Below are 15,065 nucleotides of genomic sequence, written 5' to 3'. Positions count from 1 at the left end.
ATGTGACACAAATCACACTGCTTCTCTGGTGAGTTGAAGCCTGCTTACACAAGTTCCTTCAACGAATCAAGGAAAGTATGCCTTTGCCCACAGAACCTTCTGGTAATCTAATAGTTCTTTATAGTAATGCGCATTCAATGCGTTTCCACGCCTATCCAGATAAATCATTAGATAATAATTTGTGCCTGCCCCGTGGTTGTGCCATCACATCTATCTTCCAAAATAATCTTGGTTGAAAATAACACTCAAGTTAATAAAGAGGGTTTTGTGTGTTCTATTCTTTAAGGATTTACTTTTGTTGATATATTGTTTCTGTCTTCTAGTTTTCTGAATCAGTGTCGTTTGCTCTCAGCAAGTATGGGGAATGCCATAAAGTTCATAAAGAAGGAAATCTCAAATATTTCTAGAAGCATGAGGGAGGATGAGGTAAGAGCACGGTTTTACACTTGAATGTGATGCTTTTCTTCCAAGGAATTTAGGTACTTGACAAGAATCCCAGAAATAACCACAAGAGTTGTTTTGTATCTAAGACAGAAAAGGCTTTGCTTTTTTCTTTATTGTTGTAAAGAGACATGCTGTCATAGCTTTTCATCTTGCACTCATCAGGAGAGAATCATAAGAATACCAAATTTCAAAGGGAACAACAGTTTATTCCGCAAGAGAAAAGAGTGCTAATTGGTTGACACATGGGCTTTGATTGATGGAGGTGTTGCCAGGAAGAATACAACAGGCAACAGCTATTCCCAAGTAAAAACAGAAAATGCTGGAAAAGCTCAGCAGGTCTGGCAGAATCTGTGGAGAGAGAAACAGAGTTAATGTTTGGAGTCATTATGACTCTTCTTCAGCTCTGAATGAGTGAGTTTATCCAGCATTTTCTGTTTTTATTTCAGCTTTCCAGCATCTGTAGTATTTAGCTTTTATTTTAGTTATTTCCTAGCTTTTCAACCCAGGCAAGTCAATTCTGATTGGTCAAGGTGTTGCCATGAGGATTGCCCCATGGAAATGTACCCCAAGCTTTTGCTTAGTTGAAAAAGGTACAATGCCTGGACATGTTCCTTTTGTTTACAGAGGATAGGGCAAAGTGTGTGAATATATGTAACTTAGAGCATACATAAATGAGCCCCATTGCGAGCCCAACTGATAACCTTGAATTGGTTGTTCGTCTAATTCTTAGCACACTTGGGATTGTCAAATAATTGCTGCCCAATCAGGGAATCAAAGTTAAAGTTCAATCCAGTGTTTTGAATTTTACAAGCATGGGCTGGTTGAATACTGCCAGTACTCTACCTATTGTGAACAGCCGAACAGATGTGCTGTTTGATATAGTCCACCAGTCATTAGGATGTAAGGCTTACATTTTTTTAAATCATTCATGGGATGTGAGCATCACTGGTGAGGCCAGCATTTATTGCCCATCCCAAATTACCATTGAGAAGGTAGTGGTGAGCTGCCTTGAACCGCTGCAGTCCATGTTATGTAGGTACTCCCACAGTGCTTTTAGGAGCGTGTTCCAGGATTTTGGCCTAGAGACAGTGAAGGAACTGCGATATATTTCTAAATCAGGATGGTGAGTGGCTTGGTGAGGAACTTCCAGGTGGTGGTGTTCCCATCTACCTACTGCCTTTGTCCTTCTAGATGGTAGGGATTGTGGGTTTGGAAGGTGCTGTCTAAGGAGGCTTGGTGTATTGCTGCAGTGCATTTTGTAGATGGTACACACTACTGCCACTGTGCGTCAATGGTAGAGGGAGTGAATGTCTGCGGATGGGGTGTCAATCAAGCGGGCTGCTTTGTCCTGGATGGTGTCAAGCCTCTTGAGTGTTGTTGTAGCACTCATTCAGGCAAGTGGAGGATATTCCATCACACTCCTGACTTCTGCCTTATAGGTGAAGGACAGGATTTAGGGAGTCAGGAGGTGAGTTACTTGTTTCAGGATTCCAAGCATCTGACCTGTTCTTGTAGGCACAGTATTCATATGGCTAATCCAGTTCAGTTTCTGGTCGATGGTAACTCCCAAGATGATAGTGTGGGACTCAGTGATGGTAATGCCATTGAACATTAAGGGGCAATGGTTAGATTCTCTCTTGTTGGAGATGCTCATTGCCTGGCACTTGTGTGGCACAAATGTTACTTGTCACTAGTCAGCCCAAGCCTGGGCATTGTTCAGATCTTGCCGCATTTGAACATGGATTGCTTCAGTATCTGAGGAGTCATAAATGGTGCTGAACATTGTGCAATCATCAGCGAACATCCCCACTTCTGACCTCATGATGGAAGGAAGGCTGTTGATGAAGCAGCTGAAGATGGTTGTTCCAAGGACACTGACACATACCTGGCATTACACCGGCACTGAAATTCATACATCATATTACTCATTTGTGTGGGAGGCAGAACATCTTTTTGACTTGACATTAGAGGCATCCTGTTAGAGGAGAACACCGATCATGTTGCTACTGCATTGTAGCAGCATGAAATGGCCAGCTTCAGCTGTTGCTCAAATTTTTGAGACACCTTATCCTTCCAGGGTAATCTGAGGTAGACTTGGCACTTTTCCGGACCACAAGTGGTGGCCTTATGCGTGTGTTTACATAATTTACAGTGAGCAATGATCTGTTCAGGGTAGCTATTATCCCACAGGATAGCTTTGATGCGCCCTGTTGTAGCATCAATCTTGCATGGTGAACAAATGGATCTGGCTCTATTTACAAGATGGCCATTCAGGCCAATCTTATAGCATGTGGAGATGTAGGAGTCACAACGTGTTTATTGACTGGTGAAGGTAAGCTTGCGATAGATGGTAGTAGAGAACCCATTAGTGGAGTCCGAGGAAATGGAGCCCGTAGACTGCTCCATTTCAAAGGTGAATTGGAGCATGGGATGGAGCCCATTAAGTTCTTTAATGAAATTCTTACATGTAGCTGCAGATTCAAATATAGCAAACGTATCATCTATGTGTAGGAAATATGCAAGGGGTAGGTTAGTGGCCATCCCTTTCTTGTGGAAACTGACAAAAATGTTCACAACACCTCCACCACTCAGAGTTCACTTGCTAACCAATTAACACCCCTTTCTCATACAGTTTAAATTATGGTTCCCTTTGAAATTTGGTACTTCATTTTTCATTCAGGGGATGTGCGCTTTGCTGGCTGGATCAGCATTTATTGCCCATCCCTAGTTGCTCTTGGGAAGGTGGTGGTGAGCTCCCTTCTTGAACCGCTGCAGTCCATGCGGTCCATAGTGCTGTTAGGAAGGGAGTTCAAGAATTTTGATCCAGAGACAGTGAAGGAACGGCAATATATTTCCAAGTCAGGATGGTGAGTGTCTTGGAGAGGAACTTCTAGGTGGTGGTGTTTCTATCTATCTGCTGCTCTTGCCCTTCTAGATGGTAGTGACTGTGGGTTTGGAAGGTGCTGTCTAAGGAGCCTTGGTGAATTCCTGCAATGCATCTTGTACATGGTACACACTGCTGCTACTGCACGTGAGTGGTGGAGGGAGTGAATGTTTGTGGATGTGGTGCGAATCAAGCCGACTGCTTTGTCCTGGACGGTGTCCAGCTTCTTGAGTGCTGTGTGAGCTGCACTCATCCAGGCAGGTTGAGGGTATTCCATCACATTCCTGACTTGTGCCTTGCAGATGGTGAACAGACTTTGGGGAGTCAGGAAGTGAGTTACTCACCGCAGGATTCCTAGCCTCTGACCTGCTCTTGTAAGCACAGTATTAAATGGAAAGCCCAGTTCAGTTTCTGATCAATGGTAACTCCCAGGATGCTGATAGTGGGGGATTCAGTGATGGTGATGCCATTAATGTCAAGGGGCGATGGTTAGACTATTTCTTGTTAGAGATGGTCATTGCCTGACACAGAGGAGGCCAAGCTAGATCATCTACTTGGTACTTCGGCTGAGTATTGTAACAAATGCTTCAGCCTTATCTTTTGCACTGATGTGCTGGGCTCCCCCATCATTGAAGATGGGGATATTTGTGGAGCCTCGTCCTCCAATGAGTTGTTTAATTGTCCACCACCGTTCATGACTGGATGTGGCAAGACTGCAGAGCTTAGACCTGATCCTTTGGTTGTGGGTTGTGATCCGCTTAGTCCTGTGTTATAGCTTCACCAGGTTTATGCCTCATTTTTAGATATGCCTGGTGCTGCTCCTGGCATGCCCTCCTGCACTCTTCATTGAACCAGGGTTGATTCCCTGACTTGATGGTAATGGTAGAGTGGGGGAATATGCTGGGCCATGAGGTTACAGATCGTGTTCAAGTACAATTCTGCTGCTGCTGATGGCTCACAGCGCCTCATGGATGAGTCTTAAGTTGCTAGATATGTTCAAAATTTCTCCCATTAGCATGGTGGTAGTGCCGCACAACACGATGGAGGGTATCCTTAATGTGAAGACGGGACTTTGTCTCCACAACGACTGTGCAGTGGTCACTCTTACCAATACTGTCATGGACAGCTGCATCTGCAGCTGGCAGGTTGGTGAGGATGAGGTCAAGCATTTTTCCCTCTTGTTGGTTCTCTCATCACCAGCCACAGACCCGGACTAACAGCTATGCCCTTTAGGACTCGGACTGCTCGGTCAGCAGTGGTGCTGTCGAGCCACTCTTGGTGATGGACATTGAATTCCCCCACCCAGATTACATTCTGCACCCTTACCCCTCTGAGTGCTTCCTTCAGGTGGTGTTTAACATGGAAGAGCACTGATTCATCAGCTGAGGGAGGGCGGTACATGGTAATCAGCAGGAGATTTCCTTGCCATGTTTGACCTAATGCCATGAGACATCATGGGATCCAGAGTCGATGCTGAAGACTCCCAGGCCCAACTGCAAGCCGCTGTGCCGTCACCTCTGCTGGGTCTGTCCTGCTGGTGGGACAGGGATGGTGATGGTGATGATGATGGTGGTGTCTGGGACATTATCTGTAAGATATGATTCTGTGAGGACGACTATGTCAGGCTGTTGCTTGATGTTTCTGTGAGACAGATCTCCCAATTTTGGTATTAGCCCGCAGATGTTAGTGAGGAGGATTTTTCAAGGTCAATAATGCTGAGTTTGCCGTTGTCATTTCTGATGCCTAAGCGGAAGCAAGGTGGTCTGTCCAATTTCATTCCTTTTTTGAGACTTTGACATGATTTGATATGACTTCATGGCTTGCTAGGCCATTTCAGAGGGCATTTAAGACTCAACCACATTTACCGTGTGTTTGGAGTCAGATGTAGGCCAAACCAAGTGAGGATGGCAGATTTCCTTCCGTAAAGGACATTCGTCAGGGTAGTCTCCTAGGCCCAAACAACTTCAGCTGCTTCATCAACGGCCTTCCTTCCATCATAAGGTCAGAAGTGGGGATTTTTGCTGATGATTGCACAATTTTCAGCACCATTCGCGATTCCTCAGATACAGAAGCAGTCCATGTCCAAATACAGCAAGACCTGCACAAGATCCAGGCTTGGGCTGACAAGTGACAAGTAACATTCGCGTCACACAAGTGTCAGGCAATGACCATCTCTAACAAGAGAGAATCCAACTATCGCCCCTTGATGTTCAATGGCATCATCATCACTGAATTCCTCACTATCAACATCCTGGGGGTTACCATTGACCAGAAACTAAACTGGACTAGCCATTTAATACTGTGCCTACAAGAGCAGGTCAGAGGCTAGGAATCCTGCAACGAGTAACTCACCTGACTCCCTAAAGCTTATCCACCATCTACAAGGCACAGGTCAGGAGTGTGATGGAATACTCCCCACTTTGCTGAATAAGTACAGCTCCTACAACACTGAAGAAGCTAGACAATACAATCCGCTTGATTGGCACCATATCCACAAACATCCACTCCCTCCACCACCGATGCACAATAGCAGCATTGTGTACCATCTACAAGGTGCACTGGAGGAACTCACCAAGGCTCCTTAGACAGCACCTTCCAAATCCACAACCACTACCATCTAGGACAAGGGCAGCAGACAGATGGGAACACCACACCTGGAAGTTCCCCTCCAATTCACTCACCATCCTGACTTAGGAATATATTGCCATTTCTTCACTGTTGCTGGGTTAAAATCCTGGAACTCCCTTCCTAACAGCATTGTGGATGTACCTACACCACATGGACTGCAGCGGTTCAAGAAGGAAGCTCACCACCACCTTGTCAAGGGCAACTAAGGATGGGCAATCCCAGCCAGCAAAGATCACATTCCATGAATAAATTTTTTTAAATGGTGAACCAGATGGGTTTCATGGTCATCATTAGAGTTTTAATTCCAGATTTTTAGTGAATTCAAATTCTACCATCTGCCGTGGCAGGATTCAAACCCAGGTCCCCAGAGCATTACCCTGGGCGTCTGGGTTACTTGTACAGCTACAATACCACTATGCCATCACCTCCCCCGAATTCTTGTGATTCTGTCTTGAGTGCAAGATGAAAAACTTTAACAGTATGCCTCCTTTTACAGACAAACAGCTGTTTAATTTCAGAAGGGGAAGGAAAAGGAAAATTTAATTCAATAGGAATTGACTTTATGTTAAGTGCTTATTTAATGCTGATTCACTCGTGAAAAGTAGGTCCAATTGTAACCCTGACTGAACTTTCAGTCTGCAAGTATGTGCAGAGTTCCATTATCACCTTAACATCATGCTAATATGCTATGTCCTTTTAAAACTCTGTCTGAGATACTTCATTGTAATAACTTGATTCAAATTTTTCACTCTTTTTGAAAGAGTTTTATAACGCACTTGGCGCAACCTCCCTTGTGAACAAAGGGTCTTTGATAAGAATAGGAAAGAAAAAATAATTGCCTGGCTATCATTAGCAAGGAAGTTCTACACCTTTCTAAACTCTGCAAAACCTAACATAATTCAGAAAAATAATAGTTTATACTTAATGCTTGATTAATACTCTTGATTCCCTTCAAAACCGCCTGGGATGGATATGTGCTCGAATAAAATATCAAAGAAATCCGAAACATTTCTTAGGTCGCAGGCTGTGTTTGCATAACTGAACAGGATCCTAAACTCAGAACCTTCACTTCTTGCATTTGTTTAAGTTACATATTATTGTAAGTAATATAGCTTGTTAAAATAACTTGTCCTTGAAATTTAACTATTAAGTTCAATGAGAGTTTGAAACATTTTGTCAGTGAGCAGAAAACACATATTTAAATAGCACTGTTACCTTTTGAAGAATTTAACAGCAAAGTTGTAATTTCAGTAGATATCTAGCCTTTACCTCAAGTTGGTAGAGTATTTTGGTGAACATTACTGCAGTGTAGTAACATATTTAGTGTGCTGTGCTGATATAATATTGAAACCATCAATAGGCCTTGATAACACATTTTATGAGTAATTATTAGTTCCCATGCATTGATCTCTTAATGCAGTGGAGAAAAATAGTTTGCTTTCTTAGTTTTTCTAATTTGTTTACATGAAGAAAATTTAAACTCTTTGATGATCGACAGGTCCAGGGATCAGAACAGATGAGTGGAAAGGCCATTTATAAGTCTTTTCCTGTATGTACCCAGAAGATGCACTTTGACCAGCTGGCACCAGGCTACTCTGTAAAGGGGCATGTGTCGGCAGATCATATATTCAGAATAAACATATTCTCTATTTTTGTCAGGAGAAGTTGTCAAAAGACAAGTATATTTTCCTGTAACACTATTCCAACTGCTGTAACTGGTTCGCCTAAGTTGAATGATTCAGCTGGAGTATTTTTCAAGTGAGGAGAGCCCTCAAGTTTGGAACATTTCATCATTTTCTGAGCCCACTCTGAGTTACCTGGTGGCATGATGTCGAAAGTACAGGATCCCTCTCTTCCTGCTGAGCTGATTTGATGCCTTGCTACTTTTTTTATGTATGTTGATAGGTTGCTTAAAATCTTCAAGTCTGTTTGGCTTTGTGATATCTTTGAAGGAAGTTCTAGATGGGCTGCACCAGGAGCAACTATTGCTGCCGTCTCTATTACTTTCCTTGTGCAAGATCTATTCTTTCTTACTCTATCTTAAATACCAAAAAACCAAAATATTTATAAAGTCACTTGTTGTATTACTTCTAGGCGAAGGAAGTGCTATTGAATTGTATAGATAAATACGTAAATGAGAAGATTCACCTGGCTGCCGAAGCCATATCGAAATCAGCTTCTGAGAAAATTAATGATGGTGATGTAATTCTGGTGTATGGATGGTAAGATATATTAGAAATGTTGAGTTATTTAAATTATTGATCCTTCTTCAGTGGTTATCTAATACTATAGCACAGTAGCTACAAGAGAAATTGTTGCCCAAAAAGATACAGTGGTTACATACAAAAACTGGCCTAATTTTTAAAAGTTTCTGTTCATTTTAGTCTGGAGACCTGTGTTTTTTTTTGACATTTGCATACTTTGTGTACAGTACCCAGATGTGTATCCTCCATGTCACTGGGTATTACTGTTTACTTGGGAACAGGTCAGCATTTTTTTGGGAGATGGGCTGCCATTGTTGGGGTGGGAATGTATGACATGAGGGGAACTTTACTCTGCAAATTGGAAATATCGAAAAAGATTGCTTGATCTGAGCAAAGTTAATTAAACTTTCTTGAAAATAACAGGGTGGAACCATAGGACAATACAGCGCAGGAGATTATTCAGCCTATCATTTCTGTGCATCATATTCTGTGGTATCTCTGAATTGTAAATCATGGCATGATGTTTCAAATTGCACTTGCTATTTGAAGACATTTTATTTTCTTCTTTCTCAGCTCTTCTTTAGTGAGCTCTATTCTTTGTGATGCCCACGAGGCGAAAAAATTCAAAGTTGTAGTGGTGGACAGCAGGCCCAAACTGGAAGGAAGAGAGACGCTCCGGAGACTAGTACGGAGTGGGATTCGCTGCACTTACGTTCTGATTAGTGCTGTGTCCTATATTCTGCCTGAGGTATGTTTGTAAATTCCCTTTAACACCTGTTTGCCTGTTGCTTAAAAGGTGACTACCTCTTCAGCTTAGGATGTCCTGCCTGTTTTGAAAATCAAATAATTTTTTACGCTCCAGTACGTAGTATCATAAGGAACTGTGCAGTTGAAAAATACTTTGTTTTGTTTTATCCAATTTGGTTCTTCAAGTGGCAATGTCACATTGTTTGGGTATGAACTGGAAGAACCACTGGAGCTGAAACATACAGATGGAGAGGTGTAGAGAAAAAAAATTATAAATGGAAATGCAAAGGCAAAATACTGTGAATGTTGGAAATCTGGCATGAAAACAAAATATGCTGGAAATACTCAGTAGGCCTGGCAGCATCTGTGAAGAGGGAAAGAGTTAATGTTTCAGGTTGTGACCTTTCATCATCAATATATATGTTACATATTTACAGCAAAAGTAAGAAAGAAGCACATGTGGTGAAGAACAGAGAGACTTGTAGAATAAGGGAGACAGAAAGGTCGATTGATAGATAACAGGAGAGAATGTAGCTGAAAGCCATAGGCAGAGGAAAACAGGACGTGCTGTAGAAGTCGGGGAAAGAGTTATGGAATTAGAGAGTGGGAAAATCAGCAAAGAGAGAATTTATTTTTCAAATTTAATTTCTAAATAATGGCACAACAGGTCAATTAGGGCAAATTTAAAATGCAACAACATTGAGACTGCTGGATCAACTTACACATCTTTCTACTATCTTCAAGATGTATGTTATACATCTGAAATTACAGAAGAAATGATAAGATCCGAATTAGATGCACAATTTTTGGTGGCTGAAAAAGTTTGCTTAAGGTTTGAGTAGTGCCCAGAAGTTCTTGCTATAGCTTTTCTAGTACTGCAAATGGCTAATTGAGCTGCTCGTATATGTTTGACTTTGTGAAGTGGTATTTAGTCAATCCTAGACTTCCATTAAACTATTCAATTTAATTTTCTACACAGGTCTCTAAGGTGTTCCTGGGAGCCCACGCCCTTCTGGCTAATGGCTATGTAATGTCACGTGTGGGAACATCACAGATAGCACTTGTGGCAAAAGCATACAATGTACCAGTCCTGGTCTGCTGTGAAACACACAAGTTTTCTGAAAGAGTTCAGACAGATTCATTTGTTTCGAATGAACTGGGTAGGTTTTATGCTTTTTTTCCCCTTTTGAACAATTATAATTTTGAATAAAGGAGAAAGGCATTAATAAAGTTACAGGATTTGTGTTAAATGAAGGCACATTGATATGGTCTTATTCACAACTGTTTGTGGGGATAAAAAATAGACCCCTGCCCATTCTGTTGAAAAACAATAACTGATTTTTCTTTTTAAAAGGAAACTATTACTATTGAATGCCACCTTAACCAGTGCCATCATTTGTGATCTTAAAGCAAAATTCTATGTCAACCTTCTGGTACTAGCAGTGAAAGCGGAGTTAGTGATGGAGGTTGTTGAGGGCTGAAGGTGAATATGAAAATGTTTTAATATCTGGCCATAGCGACATTCAAAGTTCTTTTTTTACCCTGATCAGGAGCAAGCCATAGCATGGTAAAATAAAGTAGCTCATTTAGGCATCATTTATGAAGGAGAGTGGTTTTCCTGCAAAATACATCTAACTATACTGAAGTACAATAATATTGAACAACTCTCTGTTCTCATAGTTTGGTCTGTTATGTTATTGGACAGAATATGAAAAACAGCAAAGAATGGCTAAAAGATTTAAAAAGGAGGGAAAAATTAGAGTACGAGAGAAAGCTAGCTAGAAATGTAAAGGCAGATAATAAGACTTTCTAAAGCTATTTAAAAAAGAAAAGAGTTAACAAAGTTAGCGTTGGTCTTATAGAAAGTGAATCTGGAGAATTAATCATAGAAAATAAGGAGGTTGCAGATGAATTGAACAGGTATTTTGCATTGGTCTTCGCTGTAGAGGGTATAAGTAACACCCCTGCTTCTGTTATACAGGGCATTGGTGACATCACATCTGGAGTACTCTGGACCGTATTGGTCTCCTTATTTAAGGAAGGTTGTAAATGCACTGGAAGCAGCTGGAAAAAACTATATATTAGGAAATGGGAGGGAAGAACTCAAGAAAATTACAGTCACCAAAGAAGTGGTACTGAGTAAATGGTTGGAGCTGTGGGCAAACAAGTCCCCGGGCCCTGATGGACTTCATCCTAGGGTCTTAAAAGAAGTGGCTAGTGAGATAGTTGATGTGTTGGTTTTAATTTTACAAAATTCCCTAGATTTGGGGAAGGTTCCATTAGATTGGAAAATAGTGAATGTAACTCCTTTACTCAAAACGAGACGGAAAACAGGAAACTACAGGCCAGTTAGCTTAACATCTGTCATAGGGAAAATGATAGAAGCTATCATTAAAGGCTTTATAGCTGGGCAGTTAGAAAAATTCAAGGTAATCAGGCAGATTCAGTATGGTTTTGTGAAAGGGAAATCATGTTTAATCAATTTATTGGAGTTCTTTGAAGGAGTCACATGTGCTGTGGGTAAAGGGGAACCAATGGATTTATCGTACTTAGATTCCGAGAAGGCATAAGACAAGTGCCAAATCAAAGGTTATTGCAGAAAATCAAAGCTCATGGTGTAGGGGGTAACATATTGGCATGGATAAAAGATTGGTTAGCTAACAGGAAATAGAGATAGGCATAAATGGGTCATTTTCTGGTTGGCAAGATATAACAGGTGGTGTGACATGGGGGTCAGTGCTGGGGCCTCAAATTTTTTAATTTATTTTATTGGCTTGGATGAAGACACCAAATGTATCATTGCTAAATTTGCTGATGGACACAAAGATAGGAAAATAAGTTGTGAAGAGGACACAAGGAGGCTACAAAGGGATAGAGATAGGTTAAGTGAGTGGACAAAGATCTGGCAAATGGAGTATAATGCGGGAAAATGTGAAATTGTCCATTGTGACAGGAAGAATTGAAAAGGAAGGATATTATCTAAATGAGAAGAATTGCAGAGCTCTGAGATTCAGAGGGATTTGGGTATCCTAGTGCATGATCACAAAAAGGATATGCAGGTATAGCAAGTAATTAGGAAAGCTAATAAAATGTTATCATTTATTGTGAGGGGAATTGAAGACAAAAATAGTGAGGTTATGCTTCTGTTATACAGGGCATTGGTGAGATCACATCTGGGAGTACTTTGGACAATATTGGTCTCCTTATTTAAGGAAGGATGTAAATGCACTGGAAACAGTTCAGAGAAGGTTTACTTGACTAATACCTGGAATGGGTGGGTTGTCTAATGAGGTAAGTTTGGACAGGCTAGACTTGTATCCGCTGGAGTTTAGAAGAGTAAGAGATGATCCATTTGAAACATATAAGATTCTGAGGGGTCTTGACAGGGTGGATATGGAGAGGATGTTTCCTCTTGTAGAACTAGGGGCCATTTTTAAACAATAAGGGGTCGCCCATTTAAGACAGAGATGAGGAGAAATTTCTTCTCTGAGGGTCATGAGTCTTTGGGATTCTCTTCCTCAAAAGGTGGTTGATGCAGGGTCTTTGAATATTTTTAAGGCAGAAGTAGATAGATTCTTGATAAACAAGGGGGTGAAAGGTTATTGGGGGTAGGCGGGAATGTGGAGTTGAGGTTACAATCAGATCAGCCGTGATCTTATTGAATGGCACAGCAGGCTTGAAGGGCTGAGTGGCCTACTCCTACCTCCTAATTCGTATGTTCATATTATATGCTCTACTTCAAGTTGTAGTTTGTGGATTAATGCACAATAATTCTCACATAAAATATTTTCTGACTGTCAAAATAAGATCACTGTAGTGTGCATTCACTTTCAGATCTGAGATTGAATCCTGCTGACAATGTTTGAATGACATTTTATTACTAAGTTTTCAGCTCTGCTTGTGCTAAAAGTAACATTTGCGTCACACAAGTGCCAGGCAATGATCATCTCCAACAAAAGAGAATCTAATCATCGCCACTGGACATTCAATGGCATCACCATCACTGAATCCCCCTCACTATCAGCATCCTGGAGGGTTACCATAGACCAGAATCTGAACTGGACCAGTCATATAAATGCTGCGGCTACAAGAGCAGGTCAGAGGCTAGGAATCCTGCAGCATGTAACTCACCTCCTGACTCCCCAAAGTCTGTCCACCATCTACAAGGCACAAGTCAGGATGGAATGCTCACCTCTTGCCTGGATGAGTGCAGCTCCCACAACATGCAAGAAGCTTGACAGCAACTAGGACATACCAGCCCATTTGATTGGCACTTCATCCACCACTGACGCATAGTGGCAGCAGTGTGTACCATCTACAAGATGCACTACAGCAACTCTCCAAGCCTCCTTACACAGCACCTTCCAAACCCACAACCACTACCATCTAGAAGGACAAGGGCAGCAGATATATGGGAACACTGCCACGTGGAAGTTCCTTTCCAAGCCACTCATCATCCTGACTTGGAAATATGTCGCCGTTTCTTCACTGTCGCTGGGTCAAAATCCTGGAACTCCCTCCCTAACAGCACTGTGGATGTACCTACACCAGAGGGACTGCAGCGGTTCGAGAAAGCAGCTCACCACTGCCTTCTCGAGGGCAATTACAGATGGGCAATAAATGCTGGTCTAGAAAGTGAGGCCAATGTTCCATGATTGGATATAAAAATAACAAGCCTAATACTACGGTAGTTTACACATAGTCCTTACTTTAAGTCACCCTGCTTAACATTTTTTAGCTTTAACATTGTTTATTCTTTAGGGCCTTTCTTTCGATTTGCATTGTCATTTTCAGTTTTATATTGTCTGCACTCTGCCCCTGCACTCTGGGCCATCTGCCACTGCAGTCACCAGAGGCTCAGGCTGCAAGAAGAGAGTGAGGTGTGAGATTCAGGAGCAGGAGCGCAGGGGAGGGAAGTTGCCCAGCCGCTGAGAGGGTGATGAAGTGTGAGTAACCAGGAATGGGATTGGTGAAGCCGAGGGAATGTGGACCCCAGTTTGATCTGAACACCGTCCCCCTTCCCCCACACAGCCTCACCTGTGGCCACCCCTGCCACCTCTGCTCCATCTGTGGCCATCCCACCGCAGCTCCATCCACAGCTTGGGGCAGGGACTCTGCCCCCTGCAAACTGTCAGGAAGGGGTTCATGCTCTGAAGCAAGAGAGATAGACAGAATGGGAAAGGAAAGAAAGACGGAGACAGATCACAAAGGAGGGAGTGTGTAATATTTTGGGGTTTGGGGCCACAGATACCTAAATAGGCAGTCGGCTAGTCCTAAGTAATTTTAAGATGGTTTATTAAGTTGATTAAGAAACAACAGTTTAGAAATTATATATGAACTAATTACACAAAAAAAACTATACAACCCGTAACAGCTTGTGATAACAGCATTCTGCTCTCTAGTCCAAGTATTAGGAACCTCTTCCCTCAATCTCTCGATCTTCATCCTCCTCCTCTGGTCCATCTTCCATCTTAAGAAGGCAGCTGCCCATGAGCTCATGTGCCACCCTGCTCGAGGTCAACGTTTTAGTTAACATCTTGCTGAGGATCATGTCCTGACTCTTTCTAAAAACATAGATTGCATAGATAAGGGGGTACAAAAGACACCATTCTATCAGCTTAGGAATGTCAACATGGCAGCTTGAATGACTGTTTAGAGGTCTAAGTGTTTAGAAATCCTCTTTCCAGAGACAGAATCAGTGCTGCTTGGCTAATCCCTTAAAATGCAAAAAATACCTGCTTATTAAAGACCCCAATTTCTTACAAGAGAGCGAAACAGAGCGGGAAAGGGGAAAGAGCAAGATGGAGTGGGAAAGGGGAAAGAGAGCGAGAGACGGAGGGGAAAGGGGAAAGAGAGTGAGAGAGAGACACAGTGGGAAGGAGAGCGAGAGAGAGACGGTGTGGAAAAGAGAGCGAGCGAGAGAGAGTGGGACTGAGTGGGAATAGAGAGCGAGAGAGGGACAGAATGGGATAAGAGAGCGAGAGAGAGTGACAGATTAGGAAAGAGAGCGAGAGAGAGATGGTATGGGGAAGAAAGCGATAGAGAGACGGAGTGGGAAAGAGAGTGAGAGAGAGACGGAGTGGGAAAGAGAGTAAGAGACAGAGAGGAGAAGGGGAAAGAGAGCAAGAGACAGAGAGTGGGGAAGGGGAAAGAGAGCG

At 42.2% G+C, this 15,065-nt stretch overlaps 1 protein-coding gene across 5 annotated transcripts in view; it reads left to right on the top strand.

Moving 5' to 3' along the window:
- The window catches only part of eif2b4 (eukaryotic translation initiation factor 2B, subunit 4 delta), a 66,688-nt gene that overhangs the window by 44,591 nt on the left and 7,032 nt on the right, over positions 1–15,065 (top strand). For all 5 annotated transcript variants that reach the window (XM_041188653.1, XM_041188651.1, XM_041188650.1 and 2 more), the window contains 4 exons: positions 324–426; positions 8,051–8,178; positions 8,734–8,908; positions 9,887–10,067. In XM_041188653.1, coding sequence (XP_041044587.1) covers positions 324–426; positions 8,051–8,178; positions 8,734–8,908; positions 9,887–10,067 — 587 coding nt within the window. The remainder of the gene's footprint in view (positions 1–323; positions 427–8,050; positions 8,179–8,733; positions 8,909–9,886; positions 10,068–15,065) is intronic.

The sequence above is a fragment of the Carcharodon carcharias genome, chromosome 5 (assembly GCF_017639515.1).
Source record: "Carcharodon carcharias isolate sCarCar2 chromosome 5, sCarCar2.pri, whole genome shotgun sequence".
Classification (NCBI taxonomy): Eukaryota; Metazoa; Chordata; class Chondrichthyes; order Lamniformes; family Lamnidae; genus Carcharodon; species Carcharodon carcharias.
Note: the sequence above shows the minus strand (reverse complement) of the source record. Positions and strands in the feature narration are given on the sequence as shown.